This window comes from Mobula hypostoma, chromosome 3 (assembly GCF_963921235.1).
Source record: "Mobula hypostoma chromosome 3, sMobHyp1.1, whole genome shotgun sequence".
Lineage (NCBI taxonomy): Eukaryota > Metazoa > Chordata > Chondrichthyes > Myliobatiformes > Myliobatidae > Mobula > Mobula hypostoma.
Genome location: NC_086099.1, coordinates 10,063,081 through 10,087,253, shown reverse-complemented (window position 1 = coordinate 10,087,253; position 24,173 = coordinate 10,063,081). Strand labels below are relative to the sequence as shown.

At 42.3% G+C, this 24,173-nt stretch overlaps 1 protein-coding gene across 3 annotated transcripts in view; it reads right to left on the bottom strand.

Moving 5' to 3' along the window:
- poli (polymerase (DNA directed) iota) overlaps positions 1–24,173 on the bottom strand; it is a 96,671-nt gene that overhangs the window by 15,860 nt on the left and 56,638 nt on the right. For all 3 annotated transcript variants that reach the window (XM_063042627.1, XM_063042625.1, XM_063042626.1), the window contains exons 4-7: positions 22,177–22,332; positions 11,237–11,473; positions 9,364–9,542; positions 7,098–7,189 (exon numbers count right to left, since the gene is read on the bottom strand). In XM_063042627.1, coding sequence (XP_062898697.1) covers positions 7,098–7,189; positions 9,364–9,542; positions 11,237–11,473; positions 22,177–22,332 — 664 coding nt within the window. The remainder of the gene's footprint in view (positions 1–7,097; positions 7,190–9,363; positions 9,543–11,236; positions 11,474–22,176; positions 22,333–24,173) is intronic.

Here is a 24,173-nt window from a genome sequence, read left to right as displayed (position 1 = left end):
ACTGTTAACAGAACAAGACTTAGACTTGGAAAAAGCTTTGTTGCTCTGCAAAGCTTCGGAAACCATGACGTCACAGGCTAAAGAACTTTTCATTGACAGCTGCAACGTAGACGCTGTGAGGCAGTGCGAACATATTAGAAAAAATAATTAAACGATAACAAAACCGACAGAGAGCAACACGTCATCTGAGAGAAAAATGCTACGTGATTGCAGTGGGCAGCAGCATTGGCCAAAACAGTGTCCAGCGTATGGGAAAATGTGCAACGACTACAGTAAGAGTAATCATTTTTCACGCTGTTGCAGAAGTAGAAAGAAAATAAAACAAGTAAATGCAGTGCTTGAAAATGAACTTAAGTTGTATATAGATGTGCTTTGTGAAAACAAACAAAGTAAGAATGACTGAACTGTTCCATTGTAAGTGAACCAAAATAATATTCTGTTTAAACTTGATACTGGAGCCAAGTAAATGTTCTTGCAGAATCTGAGTTTAATGCATTAAATCCAAGACTAAAGTTACATCAGACAAATATAAAAGTGACTGGGTATTCAGGTGCAGGCATTCCAGTTAAAGGAACATGTGTGGAAAAAGTATCACAAAAACATTGTGCACACGCTTTCATTTGTAGTGGTGTCAAGGAATGTACAGTCAATACTGGGTTTATCTGCCTGTGAGAGACTGAATTTGGTGAAAAGAGTCTTAGTCCTGGAAAGTGACACAGAGTCAGAATACAGTGACTTGATGAAAGAGTATGAGGACTTGTTCAAAGGGCTTGGTTGTCTTCCAGGAGAGCACACGATTAAAACTGACAACACAGTGCCACCCGTACTACAACCACGTAGAAAAGTACCTTTTGCATTACGTCATCAACTGAAAACAGAGCTTGACACAATGGAACGGCTAGGAGTCATTAAAAAAAATTGATGAACCGACTGAAGGGGTCAATTCGCTTGTCATTGTCGATAAGGAAATTTGAAAACTGAGAACTTGCTTAGATCCAAGAGTCTTAAATCGAGCCATTAAAAGAGAGCATTTCAAATTGCCTACTCGTGAAGAAATTATGTCACAGTTTGCTAATGCAAAGTACTTTAGTAAATTAGATGCATCTTCTGGATTCTGGCAACTTAAACTAGATGAACCGAGTTCAAAGTTGTGTACCTTTAACACTCCTTTTGCCAGATACTGTTTTCTACAGCTTCCGTCTGGAATTGCATCAGCTCCTGAAGTGTACCATAAAACCATTCACATACTATATGAGCACATTGAGGGTGTGGATACATCCATGGATGATATTATTGTTTGGGGATCATCTAAACAAGAGCACGACGCCAGACTCAGACAAGTCTTTGAGGCAACACGCAAGGCAAACCTGAAGATGAATAAAGACAAATGTCAGCTGGGAGCGACTGAACTTATCTTTGTGGGTGATATCATCAGCAATGAGGGCGTGCGTCCTGATCCATTGAAGGTTTCTGCTATTGAGAACATGCCAAGACTGCAATGTAAAAAGGATGTTCAAAGGTTCATGGGAATGGTCAACTACATGGGAAAATTCATATCCAATCTTTCGGAACAGCTTGCTCCATTGAGGCAGCTAGCAGAAAAGAAAAACAAATAGAGCGCGAATCATGAACAGGAGAAGGCATGGCAAAATCTCAAGAAAGTGCTCACTAAAGAACCTGTGTTGAAATTCTGTCATGCTGAGAGACCCATCAAAATCTTATGTGATGCATCTCAAGTGGGCTTAGGGGTAGTATTACTCCAGAAACGTGATCAGGAATGGCTACCAGTGGCACATGCATCTCGCTCATTATCTGATCCAGAAACAAGGTATGCCCAAATTGAAAAAGAATCGCTCAGCATTATGTTTGCTTGTGAGAGATTTCATCAGTCTGCGTCAGGGCAACCTATTCATGTTGAAACTGATCATAAGCCTCTGATCGCATTGTTTCACAGACCTTTAAGTGATTGTCCTTTGCAAATTCAGCGAATGATGATCAAATTGCAAAGATATGTACTGAATGCGTCATATACACCTGGAAAATTCATGTACACAGCTGACACACTTTCCAGAGCTGTGGATCCAACAACAAAAGACATTCACAGGGATGCTGTTGATGTTCAGGCATTTGTTGATATGATCATAGAGACTGTACCTGTTGCTACCGAAAAGTTGGAACGGCTGTGTCTTGAGACAGAGAAGGACAAAATTTTCAGTCAGGTAATATAAGTGGTGATGGATGGATGGCCAGATAGTAAGCATGGCTGTACCTCACAAGTACAAGTATATTGGAACCATAGATCAGAACTTTCTGTTGTGGATGGGATATTGTACAAAGGTAGCAGAACTGTGGTTCCTAAAAGTCTCTGAAAAGAAATACTTGGAAAAATTCATGAAGGCCACCTAGATATTGAAAAATCTAAGAAAACATAGAATAGTACAGCACAGTACAGGCTCCTTAGCACACAATGTTGTGCCGAAACTTAAACCCTGTCTGCCTTATAACCACCCGCCTTGAACTCCTCCATACATCTGTCTAGTAGTCTCTTAAACTTCACTAGTGTATCTGCCTCCACCACTGACTCAGGCAGTGCATTCCATGCACGAACCACTCTCTGAGTAAAAAACCTTCCTGTAATATCCCCCTTGAACTTCCCACCCCTTACCTTAAAGCCATGTCCTCTTGTAGTTAGCAGTGGTGCCCTGGGGAAGAAGTGCTGGCTGTCTACTCTATCTATTCCTCTTAATATCTTGTATACCTCTATCATGTCTCCTCTCATCCTCCTTCTCTCCAAAGAGTAAAGCCCTAGCTCCCTTAATCTCTGATCATAATGCATACTCTCTAAACCAGGCAGCATCCTGGTAGATCTCCTCTGTACCCTTTCCAATGTTTCCACATCTTTCCTATAGTGAGGTGACCAGAAATGGACACAGTACTCCAAGTGTGGCCTAACCAGAGTTTTATAGAGCTGCATCATTACCTCGCGACTCTTAAACTCTATCCCTCGACTTACAAAGGCTAACACCCCATAAGCTTTCTTAACTATCCTATCTACCTGTGAGGCAACTTTCAGGGATCTGTGGACATGTACCCCCAGATCCCTTTGCTCTTCCACACTACCAAGTATCCTGCCATTTACTTTCTACTCTGCCTTGGAGTTTGTCCTTCCAAAGTGTACCACCTCACACTTCTCCGGGTTAAACTCCATCTGCCACTTCTCAGCCCACTTCTGCATCCTATCAATGTCTCTCTGCAATCTTCGACAATCCTCTACACTATCTACAACACTACCAACCTTTGTGTCGTCTGCAAACTTGCCAACCCACCCTTCTACCCCCACATCCAGGTTAATAAAAATCACGAAAAGCAGAGGTCCCAGAACCAATCCCGGTGGGACACCACTAGTCACAACCCTCCAATCTGAATGTACTCCCTCCACCACCACCCTTTGCTTTCTGCAGGCAAGCCAATTCTGAATCTACTGTCCTCTCTGCTTCTATTCTTTTCCATGATAATGCTAAAGGCCAGAGAAGGGCGCGGGAAGGGATGTTTTGGCCCAGGATGAATCAAGAATTTGCAAAATTGGTGTCTTCTTGTCAAAAGTGCCTAAATACCAACCTAGCAACCCTAAGGAGCCACTGCATCCACATCCTAGTCCTCAGAGACCTTATCAGAAGGTGTGCATTGATCTTTTTGTAACTGACAACATAGATTATCTATTAATAATAGATTACTACTCATTGTATCCTGAAGTGTGTGGTCTGAGCAGAACAACTGCAGAGAATGTAATTACATACATGTAATCAGTTTTTTCCAGACATGGTGTTCCTGATGAAGTTTTCACAGACAATGGTCCACAATTCAATGGTGAATGCATAAGACATTTTGCTCATGAATGGGGCTTTGTTCATACAACATCTAGTCCGTTTTTCTCTCAGTCCAATGGATTAGTTGAGAAGTCGGTAGGAATTATCAAGAAACTGATGCACAAAGCAAAAGATAGTGGAGGTGATTTTGATAAAGCTTTGTTAGCCTATTGCAGTACTTCACTTGAATGTGGATTTTCACCTGCTCAGCTCTTGATGGGGCGCCGTTTGAGATCCAATCTGTCAATAGATGAGAGCCTTCTGAGAACAGAGAAAGGTGAACAAGTGAAAAGATGGAAAGATGAACACAAAACAAAGCAGAAAATATACTTTGACGGATGTTCTCGTCCATTACCTGAACTGCACCAAGGAGATGAAGTAAGGATAGGAGACAAGATGAACACATGGACACAGAAAACTATAGTACTTGAAGTACAACCCAGATCATACATGGCCCAAACAGAAGAAGGAGCAATGTTAAAAGAAATCACCAAGACCTCAAGAAAGAGCTAACTTCAGAGCTTCAGTTAACTGATGCAGACCAAACAAAACATGGAAATAACAACGAAACTCAAGAACTGTGTGAACCACTTAGAAGGCCTACTCGTGTTCGTAAACCCCCAGAGAGACTGACAGAGAGACTTATGCATTTGCTCTGGTCAATGTTGCTAATTGTTTTTCTTTTTAAGGAAAGGAAGATGTGGTGATATGACGTGTAAGAACGTGATTGGAGAGAGTTCTGAGCATGGGCAGGGATGATAGAAAGATTGAGAAACGTGGTATTGTGAAAACGTTGTGGTTGTTGCTAAATAAAAGTTCTATTTCTTCCAGAACATGGTTCTTTATTAGTACCCCACGGTACGTATGAATATAAAGAACACAACTCTATTTCCAATCTAGATTAACAAACACAAAATGCTAGTGGAACTCAGCAGGTCAGGTTTTGAGCCAAGACACTTTACCAGGACTGGAAAGAAAAGGGGATAGCCAGAATAAAGAGGTGGGAGAGGGGAAGGAGTACAAGATGGCAGGTGATAGGTGAGATCAGGAGAGGGGAAGAGGAGTGAAGGAAGAAGCTGGGAGGTGATAGGTGGAAGCAGTAAAGGGTGAAAAAGAAGGAATCTGATAGAAGACAGTGAACCATGGGATAAAGGGTTGGAGGAGGGGCACCAGAGAGAAGTGTAGACAGATGAGCAGAAGGATAGGGATGAGAGGGGAGCCAGAATGGAGAAAGGAAAACGAGAGTGGGGGGAGGGAATTTACAACTCCATTTTTGATATAAACAAAAATTTTAAAAGATCCAGCAGTTAAACTGGTGGATTAAGTTTGCTAAAAGAGCTGGAAACCAAATATCAGCACAATTGATTTAGGATTTAATCATGGGCCTTACATTTTTTACTTAACCTTACAGGGTGCCATGGCAGCGTAGTGGTTGGTGTGACACAATTACAGCTCAGGGTGGCGGAGTTTAGAGTTCAATTCCTGCACTGCCTGTAAGGGGATTGTATGTTCTTCCCATAAACATGTGTGTTCTCTCTGGATACTCTGGTTTCCTCCCGCAATCCAAACATGTACCTGTTAGTAGATTAATTGGTCATTGTCAATTGTCCTGTGATTAGTCTAGGGTTAAATAGGTGGTTGCTGGGTGGTGCGGCTCGTTGGGCTGGAAGAGCCTGTTCCACATTGTAGCTCTAAGTAAGTAAGAAAGTAACTAAATAAGTAACTAACTAACTAACTAAATAACCTTGTGAAGGCACAACCTTCATCTGTCTTGTCCAAGGACAAGGTTGCAAGGCAATGTGGGGGGGGGGGTAGATCAGATGTCAATGTTCTCACAATCTGATTGATGTAATATGCTGGCAGTCACGTATCTGATGGGATGACAGCCTGAGATTTTCTTTTAACTGATACAAGTCAGCTCTCTTTGTTGAGAATTACCGGGTTGCAGGGAGGGCAAGCACCTCTGCTGAAGGGGCTTGTCGTCTCCATCCCAGGACAGCTCAGTCACCTTTGGGCCACTGGACACTCAACTGTCTCCTGTGGCTCCAAGTAGCAGTTTGCATGCGACAGTGGAAACACCCTGGTACCTAGACAGTCAGGCTAGACCAGGTGAGGGTGGTGATGGGTTTCGTTACCCAGTGAGATAGGGGCGTGCCTGTCCTAGCATGCACAGTCAGCTCCGGCAGACTGGGCAGATGAGATCTACTGTGAAATCCAACGGGCAGGAAGGTGGTTCTGCAACACACTGTGGAGAGCAAAGGACATGATATGGCACAGAAGTCATGGTTATCCACTGCAACCAAGGAAGACCCCAGGTGTGACAACTACTCCTACCACTGGATCCGGACATATGGGTCAAGGGAGTGGACCTGACCCAGTGCAACAGCCTTTTCACTTTAAAATCTCTCCCCTAAGGGTCTCCCGTCATTGTCAGAAATGATGGACAACCACCACAGACACATGTGAAGGCCAAGTCATTGGGTTTATTTCAAAGTTCAGAGTTCACAATAAATTTATTATCGAAGTACATATATGTCACCATATACAACCCGAGATTCATATTCTTACGGGAAATCACAATAGATAAAAGAAACACAATAGAATCAATGAAAGACTGCACCCAACAGGACAAACAACTAATATGCAATAAAAAAAACAAACAGTGCAAATACAAAAAGTGAAAAAATAAATAATAATAATAAATAAGCAATAAATATCAAGAATGTGAGCTGAAGAGTCCTTGAAATTGAGTCCATACATTGTGGGAACAGTTCAGTCTTAGGGCGAGTGAAGTTGAGTGAAGTTATCCCCTTTGGTTCAAGAGCCTGATGGTTTTACCTATCTATTTTTGTTTTTTATATATTTATTTACTGACATACAGCACTGAATAAGCCCTTCCAGCCCCTCGAACTGCACCACCCAGCAACCCCCAATTTAACCCTAACCTAGTCACAGGACAATTTACAATGACTAATTAATCAACAAACTGGGACATCACTGAACAGTGGGAGGAAACCTACGCGGTCACGGGGAGAACGTACAAACTCTTTATAGGCAGTGGCAAGAATTGAACCCAGGTTGCTGGTACTGTAAAACGTTGTGCTAACTATGCTACCTTGCTGTTCCTGAACCTGGTGTTAAGAATTATGAATTCTTTGTATAAACATGGGATAATATCACAATGGAAATGTCATCAATATTTAAAAGGTCAAGCGTAAAGGTCTTACAAACCTGATTAGGAGACTAATGAGTAACTCTTCAAGTTTCGCTCGGATTTCCACCAATGAGGAGCATTTTCGGAAGGAATCTTCATTACTGAGGGACTGAGGATAACATGCAGATAATTAACAATCTGTTTTAGACCCTTGCCGGAGATTAACGTTGTTCTGCATGAAAATGTCAATATCAAGTTATTTGACTGATTAGTATATCACTAGGATCTCAACACAAGTCATTGGGTATATTCACCTGTCACCTTCTAGCTTGTCCTTATTCCCCTCCCCTCACCACCTTCTTATTCTGTCATCTCCCCTCTTCCTTTCCAGTCCTGATGAAGGGTCTTGGCCCGAAATGAGAGGGCATATGTTAGATACATGGGTTATGACCAAAGAAGATATGGCTAAAGTCACTTAGCATGTCAGTGCAAGGCTGTCTATTAGGTGCATCAGAAAACAAACCTACAAAAATTAGTGGAAATAGTGGAAACTGCCAATATTTACAAAAAGATTTCTACCAGAAAACACTATACTACCTCCATTGTCCAGTGTAAACTCCTGGCAGCCCCAATCTCTCCCTCATTGAGGGTGATGAGCTCCTTTTTATTTGGCATCAGGACTTACCATCTTTAATTGCCAACAAAATTAACTTAAGACTACACGTGAATTAGAATATGAGGCGTCCCACAATGTAGTTACAATAGATTACATAATAAACAGCAGTAGCTACCTTAAATACAGTTTTCAAACATCTACTAAAGGTTCAAAGGCTCAATTTAATGTCAGAGAAATGTATACAATATACATACTGAAATGCTTTTTCTTTGCAAAACAGCCACAAAAACAGAGAAGTGCCCCAAAGAATGAACGACAGTTAAACATGAGAATCCCCGACCAGCTCCCCCCTCCTGCGCGTAAACGATGGCAAGCAACAATCCCCCCTCCCCCACCTGCAAAACAAAAAGCGCACCCGCTACCGAGCACAAACGTGAACTAAGCGATAACAAAGACACAGACCTTGCAGTTACCCCAAAGATTATCGCAATTCATCCAGCATTTGGCAACCCACAGGTTCTCCCTCTCCCTAATAAGGGAGAGGGAGGTGCCCCCCCCCCCCCATTTTCACAGCGAGCGAGAGACATAACAACAACCCGCTGGTTTATGATGTTAAAAAGTCCGTTTCGGACTTGGAAATGGGATATTCCACCATGTGAGGCTGGAAGGACACCATAAAGCCAAACTGAGTGCATCAGCTCAGTTTAGGACCCATTATGAGGATATACAGGGGGAAGACATTGAAGTGTGTACACTCAGCAAAACAACAGCAGGATGGCAAAGCAATGTTTGTGTGTGTTTGAAAGCACACGGGTAAGGAGTGTGTGTTTACCGAATGGTCTCCGTCACAGCATAATTTTAAGGTGATTGGATGAAAGTATAAGAGGAATGTCAGAGGTAGGTTTTCTGCTACCAGAGTAGTGGAATGCCCTGCCAGGGGGTGGTAATGAGGCAGATGTGTTAAAGACTTTTAACAGATCTGAGACAGGCACATGAATGATAGTGAACTGGAGAGCTGTGTAGGAGGGAAGGGTTAGATTGATCTTAGAGTAGGTTAAAATGTTGGCACAACCTCACGGGCCAAAGGACTAGTACTGTGCTGTTGTGTTCTACACACAGTGGCTACTTTACTAGGTACACCTGCTTGTTAATGCAAATATCTAATCACCAATCATGTGGCAGCAACTCAATGCAGAAAAGATGCAAACATGGTTAAGAGATTCAGTTGTTGTTCAGACCAAACATCAGAATGGGGAAGAAAGATCATCTAGGTGGCTTTGACCTTGTTGGAGCCAGGTGGGGTCGTTTGAGCATCTCACAAACTGCTGACCTCCTGGGATTTCACATACAACAGTGTTTAAGAGAAAAAATCATCCAGTGAGTGGCACTTTTGTGGACGAAAATGTGTTTTGTTAATGAGCGAGGTCAGAGGAGAATGGCCAGACTGGTTCAAGCTGACACGAAGGCGACAGTAACTCACATAACCACATGTTACAACAGTCGTGTGCAGGAGAGCATCCCCGAACACAGATATTGACCCTTGAAGTGATGGATTAGGGCAGCAGAAGACCACAAACACATAGAAATACGTACCTCCTGTACCTAATAAAGTGTCCACTGAGTGCATGTTCCAAGTTCTAAATGTCAATAACTTCTGCCCAAAACAGATATTACTCCCCTGCTCAGTTTCTCCAGCAAGTTGTATTTTTTCTTGGTTAAGAACCTACCTGGGGTGGACCTCTGGGGGTGACAGGAGAATTGTCTTCTCCAAAGCTGAGCTTGTGTATTCGCTGTGCTGCGCACACTCCCAACTCCTTCTCTAGCAGGTCCAAGGAAAACATTTGCAGAGCATGAATAGTGTGAACTCCATGAAACTCAAGGCGCCTGACGGTTTTAGGACCAATCCCTGGAATGGCATGTTAAAATTTTTAAGTTAAAGTCTGTCCCGAGCCTTTGTGGCCCAACAGGCCGGTGCTTATGCCAGTTTCTGTGGCGTGAAGTGACTGAGAGTACGAGACTCCCCTCGGTCTATCGCGAGGTTAACCCCCAGCATTTTGCCAGTACCCATTTTTATCTGGGTGGACTGGAGAAGTGTGTGGTTAAGTGCCTTGCTCAAAGACACAACCCGCTGCCTCGGCCAAGACTCGAACCCACAACCTTCAGATCGTGAGCCCAACGCCCTAACCACGCGCCACACATGTTAAAATACAACAGATATAATATCTCATAATCGAAAGGATGTAGAAGTAGGGAGATTTACCAGGATGCCACCTGGATTAGAGAGTATGTCTTATGTGGATAGGTTGAGTGAACTTGGGCTTTTCTCTTTGGAGCAAAGAAGATGAGAGGTGACTTGATAGAGGTGTAAAGTAAGGTGGGTATTGGGGTGGAGATATACCTCTATCAAAGGAGGTGTAAGGCACTCCTTTCCTCTGCTAGTCTGCAAGTAACCCATAGGTAAGGTGTAGCATCAGCTTAGTCCCCCCCAACCCTGGTGATCAGGGTCACGTGAAACCATGGGAGCAGGTAGTAGATGGTCGTATGAGCAGCTGGTGCATATCACATCCTGGTTATGCGACCACTGACACCAGGCGGACAATCTCTGAAGAGTATTGATAATGGTTGGGGTCACCCGTCTTATAAAGACACTGCCCAGAAGGCAGCAATGGCAAACCACTTCTGTAGAATTTACCAAGAACAATCACGGTCATAGACCATCATCACCCATGTCATACGACATGGCACATAATGATGATAATGATGTTGTAAAAGAAGCACAGATTGAGTAGATAGCCAGAGACATTGTCCCAGGTTGGAAATAACTAATACCTGGGGGCATAATTTTATGGTGATTGCAGGGAAGTATAGGGAGGTGGGAGATGTTAGTTAATTTTTTTTTTACTCAGAATGGTAAATGCGTGCATAAAAATAAAAATGTCGAAAGCATAAAATACCTTCACCTGTACACTCGCTGAAACACAACAAATCATAGAGATTAAGAGAGATAAGCTTTTCTGTCACATGTACATCAAAACATTGAAATATACAGTGAAATTCATTGTTTGTGTCAATGACCAACACAGCCTGTGAGTGTCGCCATGCTTCTGGTGCCAACGTAGCATACCCACGACTTACTAACCCTGACTTGTCAAGGAGGCTTTCCGCTGATTCCGCATGGTTGATCGGTGTCAACCATGGATGTTGTGTCCTAACTGTGATACGCAAACCAGGGAAGAATAATGTGGAGAACAAGTAGTTCCAACTCTCCACACAGCTGGCAAATCCAAAGGAAAGGCAGAGACCAATACATTTTGGCACCAGCAATGTCACTGGAGTTGCCAGTCAGCATTGAACTCAGTGTAGGACTGCCTTGGGAACTCCAGCTCCAGATTTCTCTACAAGGTTTACTCCCAAAGCCTTTCCATGAGTGGATATAGCGGCAAGGAGATCGGTTTTCCTTCTCCTGGATGAGCTGCCAACCACGGTAATGAGCTCCATCTGCCTGAATCCTGTACACCTTAGAAACACAGGAATGCTCGGATCCCATGAACGAGAACCAAAAAACCCTGAAAATTAAGTAGCTTAGTGCAGAAGTCTTACCAGGTACTTGTTTGAGGTGCATGACATTCTCCATACGGTCTCCAACACTTTCTGGTAACAATGTTGCTTGCTGGTTGGGTTTAAATGTCCCAGACACCAGCTTCGCCTGCAACTTATTGGACGCAATTCCTGCACTACTGGTGAGACCAATCCGTTCGTATATCGCTCCTCTCATCTCATCTGCGATTTTCGATCCAAGAGCCAGCCGAACATGTTTTCCATCAGCTGGATTTAATGCTGTACAGAAATAAACTAATGAACAATGCTGTGCTTCTTTATTTTCAGAAAATTATATAATTCATATTGTTTATAGTGAAAATAACTAAAATTTCAAGTTCAAGTTTATTGTCATTCAACCATACACATGTGTACTACCAAATGAAACAACATTCCTAACAAGGGAAAATCTGCAGATGCTGGAAATCCAAGTAACACACGTGAAATACTGGAGGAACTTAGCAGATCAGGGAGTATCTATGGAAAAGAGTGAGCAGTTCTGAGATCTTTTATCAGGACTGGAAAGGAAGGGGAGAAATCAGAGTATGAAGGTGAGAGGAGGGGAGGAAGAAGTACAAGGTGGCAGGTGAAACCAGGAGAGGAGGGGGTGATGAAGTAAAGAGCTGGGAAGTTGATTGGTGAAAGAGATAAGGGGCTGGAGAAGGAGGATTCTGATAGGAAAGACAGAAGACCATGGAAGAAAGGGAAAGGGGATGAGCACCCGAGGGAGGTGATAAGCAGGTAAGAAGAGAAGGTAAGAGAGAGAGAAACAGGAATAGGGTATGGTAAGGTGGGGGGGTGGCAATTACCAGGAGTTCAAGAAATCAATGTTCATGCCATCAGCTTGGAGGTTACCCAGGTGGGATACAAGGTGCTGTCCTCCAACCCGAGTGTGGCCTCATCGTGGCCTCAACATTCCTCCAGACCAAAGTGCACAACGTGACACATATAACCCACGCACAACAGGTAAAGTAATATCTCCACAAATGAATTAACAACTAATAAAATATATTTCAGAAGATTGACATGTCAGATAAGATGCTTTTATGACACTAGTTAAATAAGTAAACTGTTTAACACTTCTGGCGCCTCATAAGTGATGAGACCTGGGTGGTGGAAAGCTTAGTTGTTTCACGGTCTGGGGAAAGCAGCAAGAAGCTTTATCCCCAGTCCTTGTCCTAATGTTATGATACCTTCTGCCTGATAGTGGGGGTTGGGGGGGGGGGTCAAAGGGATTGTTGAATGGATGGGAAGCATCACTGACAATGCCAAGGGCCCTGCTTATGTAATGCTCTTGGTAAGCATCTCAGAAGGGTTGATGATAGACCTACATGGTCCTCTCAGCAGACCTTCCAATCCTTTATTGGGTCTTGCTAGGTGCTTTGCAATTTCCCTACCAGATGGTGATGCAGCTGGTCAGGACACTCTCAACAGTCCTCCTGTAAAAATCAGTTAGAATGGGGGTGGGGATGTCTCACTCACCTCAATATCCTCAGGAAGTGGAGACACTGTTGTGCTAAAGAAGTGGAATTGAGAGACCAGATGTGATCGTCCCTTATGTGCACTCACAGAAATTTAGTTCTCCTGACTCTCACCACAGTGGTTCCATTTCTGTGTACTGAGGAGTGATCAGTCTGCACCTTCCTAAGGTCCACAATCATCTCTTTAGTCCTATCCACAGTTAGACTCAAGTTGTTTTACTCACAAAATTGCAAACAAAGTTTTAGCAATTTTCTTACCAGTACAGGGTCATAGCCTGTGCAAGTCTGCTTTTGTTTAGTAAAGGCATCCGTTAGTCTTGCAAGACCATGGATCTGCGCCTGGAAAGTCCTCACTCTCCAGGGCGCAGGCCTGGGCAAGGTTGTATGGAAGACTGGCTGTTGCCCATGCTGCAAGTCTCCCCTCTCCACGACACCATCGTTGTCCAAGGGAAGGGCATTAGGACCCATACAGCTTGGCACCAGTGTCGTCGCAGAGCAATGTGTGATTAAGTGCCTTGCTCAAGGACACAACATGTTGCTTCAGCTGGGGCCTTCAGTTCGCTAGTCTAATGCCTTAACCACTTGGCCACGTGCTTTTGTTTATATGATAAATTACTCTCAGTATTACTTACTGACTTTTTTTTTGTATTTGCATAGTTTGTCTTCTTTCGTACACTGTTTGGTTGATTCTCAATTATCTCTTCATTCTACGTGAATAAAGCAAATCTTGGCATAGTATATTATGATATACACTATACATTCTCTGATAATAAATTTACTTTGAACTTTGATTTCTGCAAATCACTCAAAGCTTTCAATAATACGGCAAATAGTGAATAAACTGAAGAAATATATTGTGTTATAGGAATATGGGACTTTGAATACCACCACCACATACATGGTCACTACCTGCAGCAACCTTCCAGCTTCAGTGAAGATCTTCAAGCGTAGTCTGACTTGAAGTTACAGAACATCAGCTCTCACTGGGACATTAGCATTCAATTGGGTTTTAACCTTGGGAAATGATCTAAGGGATAAAAGAGTTAATGCATGAGGAGCTCTGGGCTCTGGGCCTTACTCACTGGAGTTTCGAAGAATGAGGGCGGATCTCATAGAAACCAATCGAATGTTGAAAGACCTATATAGAGTTGATGTGGAGAGTATGTTTCCTACAGTGGGGGGGAGTCTAGGACCTGAGCGCACAGTCTCAGAATAGAAGGAAGTCCATTTACAACAGGGATAAGCAGGAATTTCTTTAGGCAGAGAGTTGTAACCTGTGAAGTTCGTTGCCTCAGACAGCTGTGGAGGCCGAGTCACTGGGTATATTTAAAGCAGAGGTCAATAGGTTCTTGATTCGAAATTCAAAGTTAAAATTAAATTTGTTATCAAGGTACATACCAGTATATGTCAACATATACTACTCTATGAGATTCATTTTCTTGCAGGCATTCACAGTAAAACAAAGGATTACAATAGAATCAATGAAAAACTACACTCAAAGACTGACAAAATGAATGTGCAAAAGAAGAAAAGTACAAATAAAAAAATAAACACGTAAATAAATAATAGAATAATAAGAAGAAAGCCCTTAACTCCGAGTGGAGTCATCCGGATGCTGTCCTGATGGCGTTTTTTAAGTAGGCTTTCTTATTTTTACAAGGCCGAGTTGCTAGCTCGACACTCAACCCAGCACGGATGGAAAGCGTGCAAGGGAGCCAGCTGGATTCGAACTCAGGAGCCTTGGCTCCGAAGTTCAGCACTGATGCCACGACGCCACCAGCCGGCAACAAAAAAATAATTCTGTGAACATAAGTTATAGAGCCTTGAATGTGACTTCATAAGTTGTGGAATCAGTTCAGTATTAGGTGAGAGAAATTATCCACGCTGGTTCAGGAGTCTGATGATTGAGGGGTAATAACTGTTCCCGACCTGGTGGTGTGGGACCAAATGCCCCTGTTTCCCTACCCAATGGCAGCAGTGAGAAAGGAGCACTGTGTGGATGATTAGTAAGGACATCAAATGTTATGGGAGAGAAGACAGAAGATAGGGGTTGAGAGAGAAAATAAATTAAGACATGATGGAATGGCAGAGAAGACTCGATGGGCCAAATGGCCTAATTTTGCTCCTATGCCCGTTGGACATATGGAAAATGACAAGGGATAAAGGCCACGGCCAATTCAAGGTGATGCCAAATATTTCTTGGGAGCAGCAAGAGTGTGGAATGAAACCACCTACAATTAGGCAGGGGTAGTGAGGAGCTGGGATCAACACACAAAATGCTGGAGGAACTCAGCAGATCTAGAGGCATCTATGAAGGGGAAGGATGAGTTCTGATGAAGCGTCTCAGTCCAAAGCATCGATATTTAGTTATTTCCATAGCTGCGGCCTGACCTGCTGAGTTCCTCCAGCATTTTGTGTGTGCTGCTCTGGGTTTCCAGCATCTCCTGTCTAAAGAGCTGGGATTTAAAGGTACAACACGGACGGAGGAATTAGCAAGCAGGGTCTCTCAGGGGCATTTAGAAGATGTGAAGGAGACACAAGCAGGCTTCCTGCGCTTGAATATTTGTCATGGCGATTAACATTCCCTCTTCTCAAAGTATTTCTGAGGGCTGGGGCGAGCACTGAACTTACCAGGTTTTTACCAACACAGCCGCAGTTATCATATGTCCTGCAGGCAGTCAGCTGACAGCTGATAATGTGCAGGTGGCAGAACAGAGAGGTGCTCTGTCCAGGGAGAAGACTTCCCTGTAGTCTTGCTGAAAGCAGTTGAGAGTGCGGGAGAAAAGGCCATGTACAAGCCTGCAATAGTAATCAAATTCAGACCTGTGTCCATAGATTACATTTCCTTTCAGTTCCACACAGCTGAAATTTACTGACTTATTTAAGGACCTTAAAATGTTTTCCAGATGGATTTTAAATCTCTTGTTAGATCATAAGACCATAAGACATCATAAGAGCAGAATTTGGCCATTCAGCCCATCGAGTCTGCTCCACAATCCCATCATGTTGGATCCCAGAACCCACTCAACCCATACAACCCACCTTCTCATCATATCCTTTGATGCCCTGACCGATCAGGAAATGATCAACTTCCGCCTTAAATATACCCACAGACTTGGTCTCAACCACATTCTGTGGCAGAATATTCCACAGATTTACTACTTTTTGGCTAAAAAAAATTCTTCCTTACCTCTGTTCTAAAAGGTCGCCCCTCAATTTTGAGGCTGTGCCTTCTAGTACTGGATAGCCCCCCCACTCCATAGGAAACATCCTTTCCACATCCTCCCTATCTAGTCTTTTCAACATTCAGTAGGTTTCAATGAGATTCCCCTGCATTCTTCTAAGTTCCAGTGAGTACAGGCCCAAAGCTGCCAAACGTTGCTCATATGTTAACCCTTTCATTCCCAGAATCATCCTTGTGAATTTCCTTTGGACTCTCTCCAATGACAACACACCAGTCGCATCCTTTCTGAGATATGGGGCCCTGAACTGTTGACAATACTTGATGTGCAGCCTGACTAGTATTTTATAAAGCCTCAGCATCATCGCCTTGCTTTTATATTCTATTTCCCTTGAAATAAATGTCAACATTGCATTTGCCTTCTTTACCATGGACTCAACCTGTAAATTGAACTTCTGGGAATCTTGAACCAGGACTCCTAAATCCATCTGCACCTCTGATGTTTGAACCTTCTCTTATATGTTACAAAGCTTCACGATAGCATAACGGTTAGCACAACACCATTACAGCTCAGAGCATCAGAGTTCAGAGTTCAATTCCAAAGTCATCTATAAGGAGTCTGTATGACATCCTTGCAGTACGAATGGGATTTTTTTCCAGGTGCTCCAGTTTCCTCCAACAATCCAAAGACGGTTGATTGGTCATTGTAAATTGTCCCATGATAAGGTTCAAAGTAAATTTATTATCAAAGTGCATGCATATCACCATATATAACCCAGAGATTTGTTTTCTTGCAGACATAATCAATAAATCCAAGAAACAAAATAGAATCAACGAAAGACCACACCCAACAGGGCGGACAAACAACCAACATGCAAAAGACAACAACTTGCACAAATACAAAAGGAAAACATTGTAATAAATAAATAAACAATATTTATTGAGAACATGAGAAGGAGAGTCCCGGAGTCTATAGATTGTGGAAATAATTCACTGGTGCATGAGTGAAGTTACGCCCTCTGATTCAAGAGCCTGATGGTTGAGGTGTAATAACTGTTCCTGAACCTGGTGGTGTGAGTCCTGAGACTTCTGTACCTTCTTCCTTATGGCAGCAGTGAGAAGAGAGCATGACCTAGGAGCTGGGAGTTGTTGATGATAGTTGCTGCTCTCCTACGACAGCGCTCTGTGTAGATGTGCTCAATGGTGGAGAAGGCTTTACCCTGATGGACTGGGCTGTACCTACTAATTTTTGTAGGATTTCCCATGCAAGGCATTGGCGTTTCCGTACCAGTGAGTGATGCAGCCAGTCAATACACTCTCCATCACACATCTACAGAAATTTGGCAAAGTTTTAGACTCAGCATGACATCTTCACAAACTAAAGGAAGTAGAGGTGCTGCCATACTTTCTAGATAATTGAACTTACGTGCTGGACCCAGGACAGATACTCTGGAATGATAACACTGAGGAATTTATAGTTGCTGACTCTCTCCACCTCTGATCCCCCAATAAGGACTGACTTATGGACCTCCGGTTTCCTCTTCATGAAGTCAATAATCAGCTCCTTGGTCTTGTTGACATTGAGTAGGAGCTTGTTGTTGTAGCCATAGCAGAACGGGACTATATATGAAGGTAAAACTCTGATATTAAGGGGCACTGCACAGGATCGAGAAAAGCTGGGGAAAACTGCAAACTCAGCCAGATCCATCATGGGCACCAGCCTCTCCACTGTCAAGGACATCTTCAGATGGCGATGCATCAAAAAGGTGGCTTACATCATCAAGGATCCCCATCACACAAGACATGGCCTCTTCTGATTGCTACCATCAAGGAAAAATTACAAGAAGCTGAAGACACACACAACATTTTAAGAACAGCTTCTTCCTCACTGCCATCAGATTTCTGAACAGACACTGAACACTATTTTTCATCTCTTGTTTCTCTACAAATACATATATGTAGATATAAAAACAAATTCCATGACATGTGAGTGATGATAAACCTGATTCCGATATGGTTCTCTATCATGAACTAAGAGTGGGAAGGGGGCAAAGAGAGAGGAACCATAGTTGGAAAAGGGAGAAGGGAGAAGGGAGAAGGGAGAAAGTAGGGAGTGGGAAGCACCAGACAGGCATTCTGTAATGATCAATAAACCAACAGTTTGGAATTGAATGATTGTGCCTGGTATTTCAAGGCTGGATGTCTTTGCACTCGAGCCACCTCCCATCCCTGGCACTCCTTCTCCCACCTATCACTCCTGGGGCACTCCACTCTCACCATTTCCAACATCTTTTGCTCCTGCCAGATTTACGAACTCACTCTCTTAGGCAGCCGAGCTATATACATATGTCCCTATAAATTGTGTGCGTGTGTGTGTGTGTGTGTGTGTGTGTGTGTGTGTGTGTGTGTATGTGTATGTGTATGTATATATATATATATGTATAGAGTGAGAGAGAGAGAGAGACATGTTTCTTATTATAATTTATAGTACATTTTATGCCACTAGACAACAAACTTCATGACATATGCCAGTGAAAATAATAAACCTGATTTTGATTCATCCATGCATTATTTAACACACTAACACATATCTTGTCACACTTAATATTGATAGTCAGATGATATGTGTTACATATATAAAAAAACAATATATCAAATTAATATGCAAGTCTTCAGCTAAAATTGAATACTTTCCACTTGAGAGCACAACATTTAATTAATGTTAGTAAATGGTGAGTACATTTATTAAAACATATTCTTGGAGCTCAGAGATCTCACTTTGCTTGTGGCTGAGTTTCACAAGGTTGTGTTAGTCTTTCTCTTCACTTCTAAAACAAGTGGCAAGAGATTTGACTGAAATAAATAATATTTGCATCCAAAGACCTTATGTAAAGTGTAATACTATATTGTGGCCCAGGGGTTAGCAATACAGACTGAGCCTTTTGTATTATATTCCACAAAGCTGTTATTCATTTACTTATCTAGAGATACAACATTTATTTTACTGTGCTTTTGCTTTGCTGCACGGGATACAGAGTAACAATTATTTCACACACGCAACTGTGTGACTACACAGCTCAAACACCATCCATACATTTTCTGATGACACAACTATTGTTGGCAGAATTTCAGATGATAGCAAGGAGGAAGTGTACAGGAGTGAGATAGTTCTGCTGGCTGAGTGGTGTCACAACACAACCTCGCGCTCATTGTCAGTAAGACCAAGGAACTGATGGCGAACTTCAGGAAGGGGAAGTTGAGGGAACACAAACCAGTTCTCATCGAAGGATCAGAAGTGGAAAGCGTGAGCAGTTTCAAGTTCCTGGGTGTCAACATCTCTGAAGATCTACCCTGGGCCCAACCTATCGATACCACTATGAAGAAGACATGCAAGCAGCTATATTTCATGAGGAGTTTGAGAAGATTTGGTAAGTCACCAGAGAAACTCACAAATTTCTACAGATGTACCGTGGAAAGCATTCTCAGTTGTTTGCAACACTGGCTGGTATAGAGGCACAGGATTAGAAAAAGCTGCACAAAAGTTGCAAACTCAGCCAATCCATCATGGATAGTCACCTCCCCAGCATGGTGGGCATCATCAAAAGGGGACACCCATCATTAAGACCCCCATCACCCAGGATATGGCCTCTTCTCATTGCTACCATCAAGGAGGTGATACAGGAGCCTGAAGACACACACTAAGCATTTTAGGAACAATTTCTTCCCCTCCACCATCAGATTTCTGAATAAACAATGAACCCATGTACACCACCTCACTACTTTTCCCCTCTCTTTTTACACTACTTGCTTAAGTTAATTTTTTAAATATATATATATATATACACACACACACATTTATAAAATTGTAATTTAGTTTCTTTATGTTTTGAACTGTATTGCTCCCACAGAACAAATTTCATGACATGCAATGAAATTAGACCTGATTCTGAAAGAAATTAGACCTGATTCTGATCCTTTTGTGCTAGCACGCCATTTAGAACTGTGCTTCAAACCGTAACACTTCACATTTCTCAATGACTACCTATCTGCCCTACCACTATAGACACAGGAGGTTCTGAACACCTTGGAAATCTAGTTTAATACACGGCTTGTATTTATGTTAAATCATGATAATCTAGCATTCCTGCAGTCTCTCACAGGCTAGCCCTGTGTATAATCTGATTTCCTGTTTTAATGCTATTTAGCTCTCCCAATGTGATTTTCAACCTTTTTAATGCTCCTTTCCATGTTCATTCCCCTGCAGGTTTGGTTGAAACCTCTGCCCACTGTCCCCCTTCCCCTTCCCCCACACTCTTATTCTGTCTTCTTCCCCCTTCTTTTCCAGGCCTGATGAAGGGTCCTGGCCTGAAACGTTTACTGCGTATTTCCCTCCATAGATGCTGCCAGACCTGCTGAGTTCCTCCAGCATTGTCTGTGTGTTCCTCAAGATTTCCAATATCTGCACAATCTCTTGTGTTTATAATGATGTTTATTCCAAGTTCACATAACTAATCCCAAGATGCAACTTAATGATCATGGACAGGAGTATAAATATTTGCATTTATTTAGCAGTTTTAATTAAGCAAAAAAAAAAGGTCTTTACAGATCTTCTATCAGAGAAAATATGACTCTGAGGAAAAGAAGAAGATATTTGTAGATAGCCTAAAAAAGGTCAAAAGGGTACTTAAAAATTTTTTTTTTTACTTATTGACAGACAGCGCAGTATAGGCCCTTCCAGCCCTTCTAACCACGTCACCCAGCAATCCCCCAAATTTATCTTAGCCTAATCAAGGTACAATTTACAATGACCAATTAACCTACTAACCAGTATGTCTTTGGACTGTGGGAAGAAACAGGAAAACCCAGAGGATACCTACGTGGTCACTGCGGGAATGTACAAACTCCTTACAGGCAGTGGTGGGAATTGAACGCGGGTTGCAGGTACTGTAAAGCATTGTGCTAACCATTATGCTACTATGCCACCATGTTCTCATAAGATAAAGGGGAAAAACACATCATCATATTTCCTCCAAGCTGTGCGGGGGCACAACCATGCAGAAAATGAAATGCTCTCATGCACATATCCTCTGTTGCCACACAGCTAGCATTTACTTTTGTATAATGAGAATAAATTTTGAAATTATGCAAATGCAATTTTGAAATCTATGTTAATATAATTGGGAAATACCCTGCAATTAATTATGTGCTAATAATACAATCCATAAATATAATCCATACTTTGAAATATTTTAGTTTCAACATATTTACATTGTCAGTGTTTCAAGTTACAGCACTGTTATAAATTGTAACAATAAACACAGAATGGAAGTTGGTAGCTCATTGTTAATAAACTACTGACCATCTGAAAGTCGATGCCATTTTGTCAAAACATTTTACTTTTGTCATTGTACCTGTCAGTTGATTTGACTGCCCTGTATTGTTTATTGTGTTGAGTTGTGGTCTGTGTTTGTTTGAGATACATATTACGAAAACAATTTAAAATGCCGTGCATTTTTCAGGCCACGTAAAAACTTCCTGCTGAGACCACTGCCTAGTCTGCGCAGCTGTAAAAATCAATTAGCAGGAACATTGTATATCATGGACAGAACTGAAGTGATAAGGTTGTACAAAGATTAAAGAAAGATGTAATGATCAGATTTATTTGTCACATTTACATTGAAACATCAAAATATACAGTGAGATGTATCGTTAACATCAACGGCCTATGCAATCCAAATATGTGCTGTGGGAAAGTGGTGCCATGCTTCTGGTGCCTACAGCATGCCCACAACTTACTAACTATAACCCGTACATCTTTGGAATGTGATAGGACACCGAAGCACCCGGTGAAATAAGATGCCGCCTGGCCTGCCAAATTCCTCCAGCATTTTGTGCATGTTGCTCGGATTTCTAGCATCTGCAGATTTTCTCTTGTTTGGGAGAACATACAAACACCTTACAGACAATGGTGGGAATTGAACACGGGTTGCTGGCACTGTAATCACACTATGCTAACTGCTTTGCTACTGTGTGGCCCCCTAAGCTACCATGCCTACCATGCTTTCTTTCAATCACACATCAACGGATTTATTACATTGACGATTTTAACCAAAATCATTTTCAGTTCTAATCTGCTCGTTAAAAAGGAGAAAATCTCTTAAAATGAGATGCCTTCCCAAAAGGTTACTGGCGCTGTAATTGGGCTATACTAACTGCAATGAAGGATGAAGGAACAACAATCAAAAGCTAGACGGTGCAGTTAGTGATGGAATCGTTCTTACCCTGGTTACCGTAGACATGACCAGATACGAACAAGTCTGCCGGGACAACACCACTTCCAATCTGTTGCAATCTCTTCTCCACTAGTTCAGTTACGTCGACAAAATTTTCATCAAAGCCTAGTCGTTCCACTAGTGGACTGAATTCCTCCAGCAGTTCTGGGAAAGAATCCAAGACAATACAGAGAAGATTAATTCAGTAAATAAATCACAGAACAGTACAGACCAAAATGGATCCTTCGGCCCACAAAGTCATGCCTACGTATATAGTTATAGAGTCATAGAATACAACAGCACAGAAACAGGCCCTTTGGCCCATCTAGTCCATGCCAAACCATTATTCTGTCTAGTTTCATTGACCTGCACCTGGACCATACCCCTCCCATCCAAATACCTATCCAAGTTTTTCTAAAATGTTGAAATACAGTTCTGCGGAAAAGTCTTAGGCACATATATATAGCTGGGGTGCCTAAGGCTTTAGCACAGTACTGTAGAACCCACATCCACCACTTGTGCTGGCAGCTTGTTACACACTCTTACCACCCTCTGAGTGAAGAAGATTTCTCTCATGTTTCCATAACCATTTTTTGCCTTTCACCCTTCACCCATGACCTCTAGTTCTTGTCTCACCCAACCTCAGTGGAAAAAGTCTACTTGCATTAACCCTAACTATACCCTTATAATTTTGTATACTTCTTTCTAATCTCCCCTCATTCTCCCATGCTCTAGGGAAGCAAGGAGACTGTAAGGAGTTTGTCTGTTCTCCAGTGATGACATGGTTTCCTCCCACATTCCAAAGATGTAAGGGTTAGGGTTTGAGAGCTGCGAGCATACTATGTTGGCGTCCAAAGCATGGCCACACTTGCCGGCTTCCGCCAGCACATCGTAGGGCATTCCAGAGTTTGGAGTTCAATTCCAGTTCCGTTCTGTTAAGGAGCCTCAGTACTCCTTCCCCATGGAAAGCGTGGGATTTCTCTGGGTCCTCCGGTTTCCTCTCACTGTACAAAGACGTACTGGACAGGTTAATTGGTCATTGTAAGTTGTCCTCTGATTAGATTAGGGGTAATTGGGTTTGTCAAGGGTAACTGAGATAGCGTGGCTCCAGGGGCCAAAAGGGCTTACTCCGCACTGTATCACTAAATAAATACATAAATAAAATACCCCATGTTTTATTGATTAAGAGCAAAATATGAATTCAACAAACTGAAGGTACTGATTTTTCCATATGGTGCAATTTCAAAAATTAGACATAATTTTTTTTCACATTTACAGTTACCTAGTCAAGGGATAGAGTAATGCTCATCAGTGGAAAATGCATTGAATGTAGGCAATATAGTTTAGGTTACTAGGAGACAACAATATTTCTCTCACTGTTGTTTTAGAAGAACAGTCAGCTGTCTTACAGGAACAAAGGAAACTTTTGAGTCTTTCATGTATAAACCAGCAAGCCCCTCAGAAACAACTTCCCTGTTCAAGGTAAAGGTGCCCCTCCTCCTTCCCTTTCTCCTCTCCTATCCGATTCCTTCTTCTCCAGTCCTTTATCTTTTCCATCTATTACTTCTTTTTACTTCACCACCTTCCCCCACCCACCTGGTCTCACCCATCACCTTCTAGCTTGTCCTCTTCCCCCCCGCCCACGCAACCTTCTTCTTCTTCCATTCACCCCCTTTTTTTCCAGTGCTGATGAAGGGTCTCGACCTGAAATGTCAACTGTTTATTCATTTCCATGGATGCTGACTGACCTGCTGAGTTCCTCCTGTATTTTTTGTGTGTTGTTCTGGATTTCCAGCATCTGCAGAATCTCATGTTTAAATCTGTAGGCTATGTAACCCTGCATTATTCAGTAATATGCATATAGTATGTAACTTACCAAGCAGGACTATCTTAACAACAAATTAAGCTGTGGTATTTTTCAGCACCTACGCTCTGATCACTGAAAAAGGCAGGTTCTCCTGGTGGCTACCCATTTCAATCTGGTTTCCCATTTCCATTCCAAATTG